The sequence below is a fragment of the Octopus bimaculoides genome, chromosome 7 (assembly GCF_046866305.1).
Source record: "Octopus bimaculoides isolate indiv1 chromosome 7, ASM4686630v1, whole genome shotgun sequence".
Lineage (NCBI taxonomy): Eukaryota > Metazoa > Mollusca > Cephalopoda > Octopoda > Octopodidae > Octopus > Octopus bimaculoides.
This window is the reverse complement of record NC_142934.1, coordinates 29,674,493-29,692,898: the sequence shown is the minus strand read 5'-3', so window position 1 is coordinate 29,692,898 and position 18,406 is coordinate 29,674,493. Positions and strand designations below refer to the sequence as shown.

General features: G+C 33.0%; 1 protein-coding gene across 1 annotated transcript in view; it reads left to right on the top strand.

Moving 5' to 3' along the window:
- LOC106873836 (uncharacterized) overlaps positions 1-9,585 on the top strand; it is a 29,061-nt gene extending 19,476 nt beyond the window's left edge. The window contains exons 3-4 of the mRNA XM_089355086.1: positions 350-472; positions 7,528-9,585. Of these exons, the coding sequence (XP_089211212.1) occupies positions 350-472; positions 7,528-8,637 (1,233 nt within the window). The 3' untranslated portion in view covers positions 8,638-9,585. The remainder of the gene's footprint in view (positions 1-349; positions 473-7,527) is intronic.
- Positions 9,586-18,406: the final 8,821 nt, after the last annotated feature.

The following is an 18,406-nucleotide window of genomic DNA, read 5'->3' as shown; positions in this document are numbered from 1 at the left end:
GGAAGCAGTGTTGGATAATTTTGGAAATCATGGAATTTCTTTCTTTTTTTAATTTTTTTTATTGCTGTGTCCTGACAACTAACTACCAACATGAGAAGTTTATTCCTTGCTCTCTGAAATTCTGAGTGAGAAATAATATTTCTGAAATTCATGGGTGCTGTACTATGTCTTTAAGTAATAGCAGTATTGAATACAAAATGGTGGCCAAAATCGTTGATAAGTGGTTAAGAATTGAATGCCTTGATCTGAAGATATGGTAATCTATGTGAAAAATTATTTATGTATTGATTGTTTATCTGTTCATATTCTTGACTTAGATTTATGTTTCTGTATTGTTTATATCTTTCAGGTTCATATAGATTCCAAAGCAGACTTTGATATACCCTCTCTGTTTCCTGGTCACTCACATTTTAAATGGCCTTCACAAAACCAAATGGATTCTATGAATCGCAGCAGAAATACTTTCATAATGGTTTGTATCACTTTTGACTATTTAATTTATGATGTGTATGTGTCTCTTCTATTTTTTAATTATTATAAAACTTCCACTGAGGAGGTTTCCAACAAAGATACAAAACTCCATCTTTGAGATGTAGTTAATACAGACAAATTCACATTCAGAACTTGAGGAAAGTCTTGCATATTTTTACTGTTCCACTTGCAGATTGCACTTGTAATGTACGAATTAGCCGGTTGATTTCTCTTTCTGAAAATCCCATTTTATCCAGATTCTCCTTTAAGCATTTACTAACAAAACCTAGCACTCCAATTATTATTGGTATGGTTATGAATTCATAGTCTAGATATAGAAGCTGGAGGTTTTGAAGCAGTTGTCCATAGAGATCCTCTTTTTCTTTGATTTTCAAAGAGATATTTATATCTGCATGGCAGCTGACCTCTATGATGGTATATACCTTTGTCCCTCTGTCCCAAACAACAATATGTTATGTTTACATTTGAAAGAAGTTTTGATGGAAATATTCCACCAGTATTCTTTGAGTTGGTGTTTATGAATGTATTCCAAAATACAGGGATTTTCTAAGTTTATTTCAGGACAGTCTTTTTTGCAGATGGCATTGTAAATTGTTTTAGCAACATCATGCCGCATAGGGAGGTAGTACTATGACGATGTTTTAGGACAGCTGCTAATCACAATGATGTCTTCCGCAGAAACATGACATAGCCTACACATGCGGTTGCACCTTGGGATTACAAGAGCATCACTGTCTCTATTTTTCACCAGGTACTCTGTAGCAATCTCCTGTTCCTGGATTGCAAACTCATAGCCCTCAAAGTGTGGTATAGTGGTCTTGTGTCTAAGAGAGGCTGCACTTTATGTCAGTTCTACTGACTTCTTCAAGATTCTGGGCAACATACCCATGCATAATCTTTTTTTTTTGTATGCTGAGTGCTTTCCATCCATGTCTTCTCTGAGGTAAGAGAGCCCAGCTATTTTGGGGCTGTATAGGAGATCATCAGAAAGTGAGTGCTTCTTGAGGAGTGCACTGCCAACTTCTACAATATTACTCACTTCACTTTTCAGCACTGCATTTATATATTTATTTTTGCTGCTTTGTGTGGAATGGGAGAGATAAAGAGACCATTGATGTACAGGTTTGGGGTTTGGGGGATTGACTTTCCTCATTCTATAACCAAATATGAACATTTCTTTTGGCCAAATTCCATGCCTATATCGGCTGAAAATGTTATTAATTGCAGTTGTTTTTTTTAGCATTGTTAACATTTTTAGCATAAATCTTCAGGTCATCTACAAAGAAATTATGAGTTACATTGATATCTCTAGCAGTTGAAGATCCTAGCATGTAACCATTTTCTGCAGTAGCAATGATAATGAATTCAGTGCCAAAATGAAAAGAAGTACAGAAATACTATCTCTCTGGAATGTTCCCTTTGAAATGCCTATATTATCAGAAACAATTATTCTGTTCTCAGTTGTAAGGGTAAGAACTGTTGTCCATGTCTTTGTGAGTCTCTCTATAGCAGCAATTAAGGTAGTAGGTACTTTTGCCAGATGTAGGCACTTCAACAGCCATGAATGAGGGATAATCAAATGCCCTCTTATAGTCAAGCCATACTGCCACAAGGTTTCTACATTGTTTTCTTACTTCAGACAGTACAGCTTTGTTTGTTAAAAGTTGTTTGACTCATCCCCACACTCTCTTCTTTCCACCAGCCTGTTTGTCAGTCACAATGTTGTTCAACTCATAATGGTCCTGGAGGAATTGGTTGAGGCAACTTGTGTACAGTTTGTACATAATGTTGAGGCAAGCAATGGGCCTTTAATTTCCTGTCATTTCGGTGATTTCATTTTTGGCAACAAGATTTGTTCTTGCTGTAGCAAGCTAATTTGGTATTTCATAGTCCTTTTGAACATACATGTCAATTGGTTTCTATAAAATGTCAGCTTCTTGTACCAATATCCAACCATTAGATCCCTTCCAGGTGCATTCCCATTCTGCAGTTTACCTACTGCTTTAGTGAAGGTTTCTGCATCAATTTTGTATGTTTTACTGTTAGTGTTGGTACAGTATTCTCTCTCAACTGTATTTAAGCATGATGCATTCAGGTTGAAATCCCTCTTAACGTTCCAAATTTTTGACCAGAATGATTGTAGATCTTCTTGGGAGGGAGCTTTCTTTTCTGCAGTACGAATGATAATGGATTCAGTACCAAAATGAAAAGAAGTACAGAAAAACTATCTCCCTGTAATATTCCTTTAGAAATGTCTATAATATCAGAAACAATTATTCTATTCTCAGTAATAAGGGTATGTTGCATGCATGCATGTATGTATGTATATATGTATCATTGTTCTCAGTTGGAAGGGTATGTTGCATGTATGTTTGTGTGTGTGAGTGTTTGTGCAGGTACAAGTAAAGCTGCAGTGTGATTAAAAAGCTTTATGGTTCTGGGTTCAATCACACTGAGCTGCACCATGGACAAGTGCCTTCTACTGTAGCACCTGGCTGACCAAGATCTTGTAAATGGACATGCTACACAGAAACTGAAAGAAACCCCTCATTTATATATGTATATATATATATATATATATATATATATATATATATATATATATATATATATATATATATTTATATATATATATATATTACTCTTTTACTTGTTTCAGTCATTTGACTGTGGCCATGCTGGAGCACCGCCTTTAGTCAAGCAAATTGACCCCAGGACTTATTTTCGTAAGCCTAGTACTTATTCTATTGGTCTTTTTTCCTGAACCGCTAGGTTACAGGGACATAAACACACCAGCATCAGTTGTCAAGCGATTTTGGGGGACAAACACAGACACACAAAAATAAACACACACATACATGTATATACATATATACAATGGGCTTCTTTCAGTTTCCGTCTACCAAATCCACTCACAAGGCTTCAGTGCCACACAGTGAGACTGAACCTGGAAACGTGATTCGTAAGCAAGCTACTTACCACACAGCCACTCCTACGCCTGTGTATGTATATATATATACATATATATATATGTGTGAGAAAGTTGGTATGTGAAAGCACGTGGTTGGATGTATAAAAGATAATAAGAGTGAAAAAACTACAGAAGGCTTGTGTTACTCTTCTTTCTCAGACTGGAGCGAACACGACACAATGAAGTAGAGAAAGACAACACGAAACCGGTTATTTCTCAAAATACAATGTTTATATACCAAAAAGATTTTATAACATTTTTCTAACATTTTTCTGGCATAATTTAAATATATACTTTAACCAAGTAACACAAGCCTTCTGTAGTTTTTTCACTCTTATTATCTTTTATATATATATATATATATATATATATATATATACTTTATTTAAAAGCAGCAGAAATATAACAAAAGACTGTTACTCTGAGTTTCACGTTCCCGTTCATGCATGTATATCTATCTATCTATCTATATATATATATATATATATATATATATATATATATATATATATATATATATATATATATATATATATCTACATGTATGTCTATCTACATGTATGTCTATCTACATGTATGTCTATCTACATGTATGTCTATCTACATGTATGTCTATCTACATGTATGTCTATCTACATGTATATCTATCTACATGTATATCTATCTATCTATATATATACATGTATATGTATACATTTATATATATATACATTTATATATATGCATTTATATATATATATACATTTATATAAATAAATATGCATTTATATATATACATTTATATAAATAAATATCTATATATATATATATATATATATATATATATATATATATATATATATATATATGGGAGAATATACAAAAAAACAACAACAGACGAGGACAGGTGGTGTAAATAACAAAAGGATGTATTAGTATGACGCTCGGGAATACGGAAAGTCTTTGACGTTTCGAGCTACGCTCTTCAACAGAAAGAATACGGAGACAAGGAGAAAAACACGGAGAAAAAAAATTGAATAGTGTTCAGTCAACGGTCAAATTAATCTCTGAACAGTTTAGTTTAATGGTAAAACACTTGACGCGTAATCACAGAGATGTGAGTTCGAGTCTCATGGCTGGCCAGTAACGTATTTTTCTGCAATGTATGGATAATTTATCCTGGTCATGCTATTTATAGCATTATCATGCATTTGAGAAATAAATTTATTTCTGTATCTTACAATACATCTCAACGCTTTTAAAAAAAAACAAACTTTGTTTGTTTACTTTCATCATAAAGTTGAATTCAACGTTAGCATCTTATGAAGCTAAATTTATAAGTTCTAAAATTGCAGAAGAATTCGTTGCTGGGCAGTTTAGTTTAATAGTAAAACACTTGACGCGTAATCACAGAGATGTGAGTTCGAGTCTCATGGCTGGCCGGTAACGTATTTTTCTGCAATGTATGGTTAATTTATCCTGATCACGCTATTTATAGCGTTATCACGTGTTTGAGAAATAAATTTATTTCTGTATTTATATGTATACTAGCAGAAACACCCGGCGTTGCCCGGATTAAAGAGAATAATGAAATCTAAAAACGCCGTCTAGACTACGCAACCCTCAACTGTTAATAGCTACGATACCATATTTCTACATTAATAACTCTCCAATCCATGCCAGCATGGAACATAGATATTAAGTGGAATGCTAGAAGAAAGTTTTCAACTCATATGTATATAAAGTAAATACACGTAATTCAGAAACACGTTTTGTGTATTTTATTTCATAACCAAACAAACAGGTACAGATTATAAATAATGAAAGGCCAATTTTGGTGATTCATTTGACAGAGGTAGTAGAGAGACAATGCGATGATAAATCTGAGGTTGGATCTTGAAAGTTTGGATGAATGCTGCCTCAGTTAAATCTCTTGTGGTTCCAAATGATGTCATCTGTAGTACAGCGTCGTATTGTCTAATTTTGTTTTGCAAATGTTAGGAATCTTGGTCAGTTGATGATAACAGTTTCTTCAATAGCTCTGGAGGTTGGGGATTGTGAAATTGTTGGGAATGTTTTTAACTTTGGTGTTATATGTATTGCTTGAATTTCTTTGACATATGAAATATATGTATTTTCACTGGGTTTGTAAAAGAGAGTTGTGTAGCTCTCGAGTTTTAGGGATTCACACAGACACACATTCTTATCTTTAAATATAGAGAGATATATATATACACACACACAAGCACCCAAACACACGTATATATATGTATATCAATATAAATATATGAAAGTCAATGAAGTTTCGTAAAAGAAGTTGATCATGTACATATTTTCTTGCTGTTGTGATTATAACACATCGTTGTAAACAATGTTCCTTGTTTTCCCTTGTGGAGCATATGCAAATAGGTTTTTTTTTGCTGCCCACCCTTGAGCAGCCAACATACAGTTGTCTATGTGAGAAGCGGGGCTCTTCCAAGAGAAGACCAGCTACAGACAGTGCTCATCTGTTATGTTCGGGTTAAAATTTCATCAACATCAAAAATATATGAATTTTCATGGGAGTTATGGCCGTTATACATAGAATATAATTTCCAAATTGCAGACAAAATTTACAATCGATAAATGTCTTAGAATAACCAGTCTTTCATCTGGGAAGGCCTTGAAATCAATGTTACCAACTGGGGACTATGTGTGTCGCAGTGATAATAAAAAGACTCAAAGGAGGTCTGCAACGAAATAATTTTACTCAATATTTTGCAAGTGAATCAGTGGAGGCAAAGATGCATCTCATTTACTTGACAATTTATGCACCACATTGCAGAAATCACAATGTAAATATATCTGAAAGGGTAGTCTTACACTGTTGTACCGTTGAATTACAAATAATGCTCATCTGTTATGTTCGGGTTAAAATTTCATCAACATCAAAAATATATGAATTTTCATGGGAGTTATGGCCGTTATGCATAGAATGTAATTTCCAAATTTTATAAAGATCCATTCAGTACTTTTGACGTAGTTTTGGATAAGAAAACAAATGACTAATGTGTGTGTTTGTGTCCATGTGTATGTGTGTGATGGGTGTATATATGTATAGATATCTGTATGTATGTATATATGTGTACATATTACATGTACATCTATATATATATATACATCTACACATATGTATACATATACATGTATGCATATATATCTATACATATACGTGTACATATACATCTATATATATATACATATACATCTCTCTCTCTCTCTTTCTCTCTCTCTGAAAGTATCTGTCATTACAATATCGAAATGTGATTGTTTCAGTTAGTGGAATAGTTTCATTTTTAAAGTGAAAGTATTTGACATGAATGTTTTTGTTTCACTTTTGACACGTAATACTTAAATAGTGGAGGAGATATTATGTTGCTGTGGGCTCGAACTCTGCAAGAAGTTAAAAAATTTTTTTGACTAAAACACAACTGGAACCCTAAGTAAGGCATGTGTAAAATTTGAATGAAATTGGTTGCGTAGTTCTCGAGTTTTAGGGATACACACACACACACACAGAGACAGACAGACAGACAGACAGACACATTCTCATTTTTATATATATAGATTTATATATCTATATATATATTTATATATATATTTATATATTCATATGTATATTTATATATATATATATATATATATATATATATATATATATATATATATATATATATATATATATATACATTTATATATGTATATATTTGTATATATTTATATGTATACTTATATATATATATATATTTATATATTTATATGTATATATACATAAATGAACTGATATAAATTCACCTCAATGAATTATATGATTTTAATTCTAATTAAAAAGATAAAATGATAATGATTTCCAAGAAATAATATTATTATTTTTTTTACTAAATTGAATATGAATACAACTGAAAGTGCACATCTAAATAGAATACATTAGATACTGAAACAAGGTTGATCATCACTTTATGAAATGAATACTTTATTTTTCTTGTCTTTAAAAAGTTTTTCATTTTGTATTTTTCTCATTTATTTATTTTTTTTCTCATTTACAGTCTGCACTTATTTCTGGTCTCTACAATCATTCTATATGGGTGTGGCCAAAATGGGACACAAAGAACCATATAAAAACCCACAGCATTGTCTTTGTATATTTTGGAAGGGCAACAAGAGATTATGCTAAGAAACTTCCAGGAAAGACATCAGCCATCTGCTTTTGTATTAGTTATTCAAAGAGAGGTGTAAAAACTTGCTTTGCACAACATGGAAACAAATCACCATTCACAGAGAAATCTATTCCTCACACTCAATGTCATATTAAACGTTATGCCAAAATCGAGAAGATTCGTGAAGACTTAGCTTTGCAGTCACTACAGAATGGCAAGCTGATTCAAAAAGAAGAGAATGTTATACTAGACATTGATGAAGAATATATCGGTTATGAACTCTCTTTTGCTCCACTTCTTGCTACAGGTTTGACTGTAGCTAATATAACATCTATAAACAGAGAAGTTCAGCGAATAATATGCCCAAAAGTAATGAAAGATGAAACAAAAGCAGACAATGTTTTGTCTAAGATAATCTTTGAAATTTCCAAACGACGACGGCATTTTTGTATGAAAAAGAAGCCAGAAAATTGTTCCAAATTTCCCATGAGCCACAATTTCTCATCTGTTATACATATGTTTACTAAACCTTTGTCATCACTGTCTCCTGCCCTGTCTTGTAAGAAAAAAGTTGCTACAAAGTATTTAGAAAAATTTGCTGTAAAGTTAGCATCATTGAAAGAGAAACAGTTACTCGCCATACGTGAAGTTGGCTTTTGTTTTACTCCACTTCCTAAGCCACTGAATTGGGAATACCACTTTCAGCTTTGTCTTGGTGGGAGTATTTTGAATAACAGTATTCGGCATCTTCATTCATTACAACAACAGGAAGTCTTTTCCCGTATTGAATTCTTTAAGAAATTCATGTCTGAAGCTAAGTTTCGACCAAGATTAATAACTCTGGCCAGGTCTCTTCGGAGTGGCTTTACACCTCGTAAATATTTTCGTAAAATTGAGCGAGAAATTCTCAGCAGTTTTCATGTTTTTCACTCTAAACTACATGTTCACTATGACAGTAGTTTACTTGGTGGCAAGTTTGGTTGGCCTAAACGTCATTGACAAACTGTAACAGTCCGCCTTCATTAAAAAGTTTGACAGAATGACATGTAGCAGTCATGTATGAATGTATTCATGATTTAATTTTGTTTTTGTTTGGAAAATTTAGTTTAGTTTATGATTTGGGTTTTCCATAGTTAATTAATTTATCATTTGATACCACTTTTTAAAAGTTTTTTTTTGTTGCAGAAATGCTTTTAACATTTTTTTAAAAACAAATTAATTAACAGCAAACATCATTCACTAATGATTAGACAAAACATCTCAATAGTTTTCCAAATTAATAACCTCTCTTCCTTTGATCTCCCTAGCCATTACATGACGGATAAATTTACAGTTATTCACATTGTAGCCACGTCAACTGACAATGTGTGCACTGTCTTACTCTTCATTTCAAATAAGTTCACTTTGTATATAATAGTTGAATGACATTGGTTGCTGAAGTCATGGTCATGACTTGTTTTTAATTACTTATCATTGATATTATAAATTAAAATAATTTTTCTTTTCAAAAGCTTATGTAAATATATATTCTGCTTCTACATTTACCAAGGTATGGTAAATAAATCTCATTTTCCCTATCTCTTGTTTGTAAGAGCATAAATTATATTACATAAATGAACTGATATAGCAAAAAACCAGGTTAAAATTGTGTGTTACTAGGTTTCTTACCTTTTATTCCCCAATCCTTGCTAACATATTGAAATATTTATTTAATTTTTTTTTTATTATATATGTAAGTTTTGTTGAGACATTTTTTCTGTTCTATACTAAAATATTTTTAGTGTACATAAAAACTTAATTCCAACTTACTATCACAACTACTAATAATAATACTAACAACAATATTTCATCTCATATTAACAACGAAAATCCTTATATTTCCATTGTAAATATTCATTTGTTAATTTCCATATTTAATAAACCTTCAAAAATCTGTACATTTTAAAACTTTCAATGGTGTATCTTTGGCAGTTGAAGTATTGTTTCATTACTTCTTTCTTTTCTTAAATATCTGACTGGGTGTGTATATATTATATATATATAAACTTCTCATACAAGAATGTTGTTGACAGTGATTTCGAAGTTTCAGCCAGTTATGCCATCATTGGACTTAGATGGCTCAAACTTCAAAGTCACTGTCAACAACATTCTTTTATAAGAGTAATAAATTTGTACTCTACAAAAGTATAGAGTAACCCATCAGATTAATGTCAAATTGTTTTTATTATAACTGAACATAAAGCAAACATTAATATATATATATATATATATATATATATATATATATATATATATAATAATAATATTATATATATACATACATATACATACATACATACACACACACACATTCATACATGTGTTTATATATATATATAAACACTCATACACACACACATACACATAAATTTTTGTTTCAGATCAGATGGCTTAGTTACCTAATTCCACTCAACTAAGGAATTAATCTTAAGCTCTGTACAGTAAGCATTCCATTATTCCCAGAAAGGTCTTTATTTGTGATAACATTTCAATCATCCTAGTATTATTTCTTTGTTTGTTTGTTTTATTTGTTATTGTCACCTAATGTAAAGTATTTAGTTATGTATTTTTTACTATGCACAGTTTTTTTTTTTTTATCTATTTTCATTTCATGCAAATGTCAATTAAAAAACGTTATTTGTTAAACGCTATTTTCATTGAAAAAATAAAAACAAAATTATAAAAGAAAATAATTGCTAAAAATGTTTTCTTTTCTCAATTTTATACTTAAAATAATTTTTCTATCAATTTTCATAGTTTCTATGATGCTTTTTAGAACTTCCAAGCAATGTTTCAAATTTGAAAGGACAAAAGAAAAACAAAATTACTTTATTTTTATGATTAACTTATGATGAATATTTAAAAAAATTAACCATTAATTTTCTTTTATATTAATTATTATTTTACTAGAACATTGAAAAAAAAACAACAAAATTTATATTCAAATATATCTCACAATGGACATTTCTCTTATTAGCTCTAAATTGTTTAATTAAAACGACAGAACAATGTTATTTTCTTATGTTCAAAATATTGCGACAACTATTCTTTAATATTAAAAATTTCTTCAAAGTTAAATCCTTTTGATACCAACTTGCCTGAGACAGTTCTTGGTTCTATGATACAAGTAACCTGTTAAGTGGTCTGACATTAAAAAGAAAAAAAAAGTAACTTACTCTTTTACTCTTGTTTCAGTCATTTGACTGCGGCCATGCTGGAGCACCGCCTTTAGTCGAGCAAATCAACCCTAGGATTTATTTTTTGTAAGCCTAGTACTTATTCTATCGGTCTCTTTTGCCAAACCACTAAGTTATGGGGACGTAAACACACCAGCATTGGTTGTCAAGTGATGTTGGGGGGACAAACACACACATATATATATATGCATATATATACATACGTCAGGCTTCTTTCAGTTTCCGTCTACCAAATCCACTCACAAGGCTTTGGTCAGCCCGAGGCTATAGTAGAAGAAACTTGCCCAAGGTGCCACGCAGTGGGACTGAACCCGGAACCATGTAAGCAAGCTACTTACCACACAGCCACTCCTGCACCTTGTTTATATTATCATTTTATTACATATTTTATAAATACTTAGTCTTATTTTCCATATTTAACCTTTTTCTTACTATCACCATATTTCTGTTGAAATCCACTACCTTTGTTTTAATTCATTTTGAAAATATTGAAGAATTTAGTAAAGTAACTTTGTCATTATTAAGCTTGTATTTGGAATGTTAACATCAAGTTTTGATGAAAGTAAGTTCAATTTAGATTGTTTTAAAACAGTAATTTGTATGATAGAACCAAGGCTGGTCTCAGATGGTTTACTATCAAAAGGATAACATGGTTATAGTATACAAAGAAGGATAACAGGATAACACTGTTAATAGGAGAGGTTAGGAAGTTAGAGGAGGAGGATGAAACTCTTTCACACTTTTTCATTGTTTCAATTTTTTCATTTTTTCATCTTCTCTTGTCTTGTTCTTTTAACTTAACTACAATGTTTTGTTGTCCTACTCCCCCTTTAACTTTCTAACCTCTCCTACTAATGGTGTTACCCTGCTATCTTTCTTTTTGTAGTATCAAAAGGATTGAATAACTCTTTCAAAGAAATATCAGACTTTACCTGAGCATTTAGAGTTTCTTTTTTATAATGTGGATATTTGCATGTTTCTGAAGAACATATTTTTACAACAGAATTTCTGTTCTGTTATTAACCAGCCATCCAATACACCAGTTAGACATGAACATTGTTGGCTCAACTGGCATGTTGTGTGTCTTGTCCAGGGGAAAAATACATAGATGTAGTTTTGTTTTAATTTCAGACCATATGGTCATTGTCTGTTTGAAATATTGATTACAACAATATTTTAATGTTTTAATTTTCAATAGAGTGTGTATTTCTTGACCTCCATAAATAACATTCATTTTGAGCTGTTTGGCCAGAGCTGTCCACAACTACACAACAATTGTTTCATAAATGCAATACTGAATATCTTGATACAGTGATTTAATGTGGGGTGAGCTAATAGAATTCTTAGCACATTGGACAAAATGCTTAGCAGCATTTCTTCTAGCTCTTTACAGTCAAATCCCACTGAAGTCTTTGACTATTATCCTATCATTCAACTAATATGAGTCAATATAATTGACTTGTTGCCTCATTGATTTGTGCCAAAATTCTAAATATTATTCAAGAGTTAGTTTCATCCATCTTATTCTCAAGTTGAGCCTAATAGATTCATATTAACCTCAACTTTATCACTTTTCAAAAATTTTTTGTGAAGCAAATTTTGGCACTTAATTTATGAGAACCAATCCATGATGTCATTCTGTATGTTGTAGATAGATTTCAACTATCTGATAAATGACTTTTAAAACAACCACCACACTGTAATCAGCTGAATATTTCTATTATAATAAGCTTGGTTATATGTTGATAATTACATATCTTTTTTTTCATTGTGTGTTCTTTGTATTTTCCGTGTTTTATCAATGTTGTGTTTATTTAATAATAAAGAATGTGTAAAAAGAAATTGTAATGAAGTGTGCTATCATCCTTTCAACCAATTCTCATAGTTAACAATTTATTGAACATTTTCCCAGCTGGGGTGAACATGTAACTTGCAGAGAAAAGAGACCTGTTCCTGTCCCTCTGTTATACTTTAACCACTACCCTCTCTACTCACTGCAGCCACCCCCTCAGTCAAAAGGTCTTGTGAGTTACTCACTAGTGCCAGTGCCACAAAAAAAAAAGAAAAACATCCAGTACATTCAGTAAAATGGTTGGCATTAGGAAGGGTATCCAGCTGTAGAGGCCATGCTAAAGCAAATATTGGAGTTCGCAACAGTCTTCTGGTTCATCAGATCTGTTAAAGCATCCAATGCATTAATGGATTTTACATGATGATGATGATAATGATTATCAGAATATATAATAATACTAAATAAAATTGTTGATCTCTTTAAAGACAATTGTAAAATTATAATGTTAACAATTTACATTTGTTACTGTTACTTTATTCTTTTACTCATCTCAATCATTGGACTGCAGCCCTGTTCGGTCACTGTCCTTCTACATTACATTGGCCCCAGTACTTTGTCTGGTTATTATTTTATTAAATTTGAAAGGAGGAAAGATGAAGTCATCTAAGTAGGATCTTTATTTCAGAACATAATGACTTAGGAAGGGAATTAGTGTAGATGAGATGCAGTTTAGATTTGTGCCAGATAGAAGTACCACTGATGCTATCTTCCTGTTGAGGCAATTACAGAAATATTTAACCAGAAATAAACCTCTGTACTTGGCTTTTGTCAACATGGAGAAAGCTTTTGACAGGATCCCTCACTCCCTTAACTAGTGGTCAATGTGGAAGCTAGGGATAGATGAGTGGTTAGTGAGAGCTGTACAAGTCCTGTATAGGGGTACTGCCAGTAAAGTGAAGGTTGGCAACGAGTATAGCAATGAATTCAGTGTACAGGTAGGAGTTCATAAAGCAATTCTCGGCCCCTTCTTGTTATCTCAGCCCTCCAGACCTTAACAGAAGAATTCTAGACAAGCTGTGCCTGGGAGCTCCTCTACGTTGATGACTTTGTTCTTATAGTTGAATCACTACCTGACCTAGATAAGAAATTCCAGGTGTGGAAGCAAGCCTGGAATCTAAATAAAGTCTTAGTAAGTAGGAAAACAGACAAATCACAAGTCCCTTCAGAGAGGGCCCTGCTTGATATGTAAGAAGGGTGTTGGTAGAAATGCCATACATTGTACCCAATGCAAACTTTGGACACATAAGTGTAGTGGCATCACAGGAAAGTTAACAGAAAATTGTGCATGGTAAATGTGCAGGTACAATAAGCACTAAAAACGCACAGACAATAGACTTCCTCAAATGCTCAGAGAGATCATTAGAAGCAGTCGATAGCTTTAGTTACCTAAGTGACCAAGTTAGCAGTGGGGGAAGTTCTGGAAGTGCAGTTGCTAGAATAAGAACAGGCTGGGCAGAGTTCAGAGAGCTTCTGCCTTTGTTGGTAACAAAGGGCCTCTCTCTGAGAGTGAAAGGTAGATTTATGATGCCTGTGTATATACAGCTATGTTACATGGCAGTGAAACATGGGCTTTGACTACAGAAGGCTTGAAAGAAATGAAGCTAGCATGCTCTGCTGGATGGGTAGTGTCAGTGTGCATGCACGACAGTGGAAATGATTTAAGAGGAAAACTGGGTATAAGAGGCATTAGATGTATGCAAGAGAGGAGACTGCACTGGTTTGGTCATGTGATGTGTATGGATGAGAACAGCTGCATAAAGAAGTGCCAACCTCTAATTGTGGAGGGAAGGGGTAGACCCAGGAAGACATAGGATGAAGTGGTAAGAAAGGATCTTCAGATGCTGGGCTTCACTGAGGAAATGATAAGGGACTGAGAGATATGGTGACTTACTGTATTTGATATGTCAAGCTAAGTAAAATTGCTGTTGTCCATACATACAGACTTGTCTTTTACAGGTGCTGGTGTCACATAAAATGCACTCCTACTGGTGCTGCATAAATGCACCCAACACACTTTGTAAGGAAGGGCATCCAACTGTAGAAACCATGCTGCAACAGACAATTGGAGTCTGACCAGCTCCTGTTGAACTGTCCAACCTATACCAGCATGGAAATCAGATGTTTGATGATGATGATGATGGTGTAATGGGAAATAACTAAATGCCACAAGGAACTTTCTCTAATGTTCAACTGATTCTGCCATCCGTTTGCAGTTATATATACATAGGATATTAACATACATTTATAAGTACATACATACTTATATAAACGGATACATGCATGCATATATATGTATACATATGTGCATATTTATATACATAAATACATACATACATACATCACTTTACGTCCATTTTTCCAAACTTGCATGATAAAACACAGCATCCCACCACTTACTGTGTTCCTTTATTATTTCTTTTGTGAGATTCATCACCATGGAATTAAGTTTTATCATTTCCACCCCTGTCTTGCTTGGTCTTTCTTTTTCATTGGAACCTCCCACTTAGATCTCCTGTCAATTCTTTACCCATCTGTTATCCATACAGATTGCATGTCTGTACTGGCAAACTTGCTTTTTTTTACTCTCTATGACTGATTCCTCTTATACTTAATTTTCTTCTCAGTCCATCTGTACCACAATGTTTATCCAAACTAACATTGCAGGTCATGCTTGTTTCATTTCTTTCCAACCTGTGCACATCATTTGCATTCACTGCCTATGTGTCACTACCATATAATATCATAGTTCGTACACAAGCACCATACAATCTGTCCTTCACTGGAAAAGAGAATCTCCTTGTTATCAGTAGAGGTAGTAACTCTCTGAAGTTTTACCACCTTGTTCTTATTCTAGCTACCATGCTTTCAAAGCATCCTTCTCTACTACTGGTGAGGTTGCCTAGGTAACAGAAGCTAACAACCACACACCATGCACCAATCCTGCATTCATTCTGTGAACAAAGACCCAAAGAGCTTCCTCCATGACAACCTCATCTTTTAACAACATATAAAGAAAGAGCCACTGCACAGCACACCTTTAAACATGTGCAGCATTGAACTAGAGCCTTCACAATCACTCCAAATACTGGGCTTCACTATCACCAAGGATCTCACCTGGAGAAAGCACATCTTTAACATACCTAGGACAGCATTTCAAAGACTAGCCCTTATCTTTAGAATGAAAAAAATATTTCATCCCCTAATAACTGCTAACATTCTAAAAGGTTCAAGCGAAGCTCACAACAGGGTATTGCTGCTATTCACACTGATATCCTGGACTAGATCCAGAGAAGGGCCACTGCACAACACTCAGCCTCTAAACATCTGGAAGTTTATTATATTAGTTTTATTCATCACAAGCTTTTTCTTCTACTACTTTATAAATAAACCTCCAGATTTTTGCAGTAACTGGATAATAATATAATTTAAGGGCATGTATATTGAAAGATAAGGATACAAGAAAGGTAAGTGACTGGTTGTTCTGTCAGAATTACCAAGGCTGTAATTGGCACAAATCTAATATATAAACTGGGGCTCATCATTTTATATTGTTTCTTTATCACAGCATGTATTGAAGTTGCAATATTTGGATGTGTGGATCTTCTTTGGGTTTTCCAGTTTCTACATGTTATAAGACTGATTTTATTTCTGTGGATTGTTTCCACAGTGGGGCTTCTATTAATTTTTTCAAACTATTTTAAGAATTAAAGAATTTCAAAAAGAAAGATAATGTATTATTATCTTAGGTAATAGTTTCAAATGAAATAAACTGCATTCACATACAGTTTATATAAATTGACCAGATAAGAAAAACTAAAGTAGAGAACTGGTGTGTAACAAGGAAGACTTTTTATGTATTAGAAAATAATTTGTTACATTAACAGGAAAAGTATTTATGCAATACACTTAATGGAAACATTCAGATGAAACAGCATAATATGACACATGCAAAAAATCTTTGTTAGAAACTCGACAGTTGGGCTTGTTTTTACATATCAAATACATATTCAATGCTGTGGTGTGTCTTCTTGATCACTTGTACCTGTAGGCCTCACTTGTAGAAAGTTGTACTCAGACCACCAAACTATCTATGTGAACAACAGCCGTTCATTTGATAAAATCTTGAGTGTGAACATGAATCAATTGTGATTTCTATGTGGCAAAACATGGGATTGAATCCGGTGCTCTGTCAGCCCTTCTGCAGACATGTGAGGAAAACAAGGAGGTAATAAAGAAGAAAAATATTCAGGTACAATGAGAAAAAATAACATGAACAATAGGAAAATATAAATGCAAAATGTGCATTTAACAAATAAAAGACAATTGTCCATGGAAAAAAGTTCACAGCAGAGTTCATATTGGATGTTAAGTTCAACAGTTAATGTTACTGAAAATGTTTGTCTTTTCCCTGCCTGTTTTTCTCTTCTTAAAGTTAACTAAAAATAATAAGTGTGTGTATATTTTGTCAGCCAATGAACCCTTATGCCACGTCATACAATTTTGTCAGAAGTAGGTGTATTGACAAGTGTATTGGTAGTGGATGATGTGTCGTGTATGCATAAGAAGTGAGGATGTGGTAGGAAAAAAAGTAGGATGTTGTTGACAGAGATATGCATCAATAAAAGCCTGCTTCCATGAATTGATGTTAACTGCCTGATGTTTCTTGTGAATGTCCAACACCATGAACTTGGGTTTTACTTTCAATATGTGATATGGGCCAGTATACAATGTTTGCAATGGATGTTTGTGTCATTGCATATAAATACATGCATCCATATATGAATATCTGATGAAACAGAAGACTTGATTGATTGTGGTCTCATTGTCAATGGGGGTAACTCCATCATGTATCTACGCAATTGATGGACATAATCTGCTGGATCAAAATGTTGATTGGCTGAAGCTGTATCTAAAACCATTTGATAAGGCAGAGTAAGGGGCGAACTGTAAAGTAGTTCTGCTGGTGAATATCCCAGGCTGTCCTTAACAGCGAACTGTTAATAAAACAACAGGTAAAACCAACAGTCTGAATTGGAATAAGCTTGAAGAGCTGCTTTCAATTGGTGATGAAAATGCTCTATCTTTCCATTAGACATGGAGTGATAAGCCATAGTGTGGATTCGCCTGGTGCCTAGGAAGTTAGAAAAGTTGGAAAATAGGCATAGAGCTCTTTCATTTGAACACAACTATTGTGTAGTTTTCTTTTACTATTATTTTGATTCAGTTTTTGGAATTACCATTTTTTTCATCACTTAATGTCGCACTACTTCTTTCCTGGTGAATATTTTTTTAACAAAGTTTTCATCAAAAGATTCTTCTTAATGAGCACATTCTTTTAAACCTAATTAATTTATAATTTTCTTTTAAAATACAGATATTTTGATTCAAAGGAACTCTCCCATTTTTGAACTTACATATTTTGATCTAACTTTTTCTCTGATGAACCAAATTTCAATTATTTTATCTCCAAATGTAGCTTAGGACTGGACCATCGTTGCTAAAAAAATGCATTCAATTTGGTCAAGAACTGAATTAGTGATGAAGCCTAGAAATGCTTGCAAGTGATTAAAAGTTGACATTACGTATATATTCACCCAGGGTAGTGGGTGAATGATTTACACACACATATGCACACACACACATGCACACACGCACACACACACACACACACACACACACA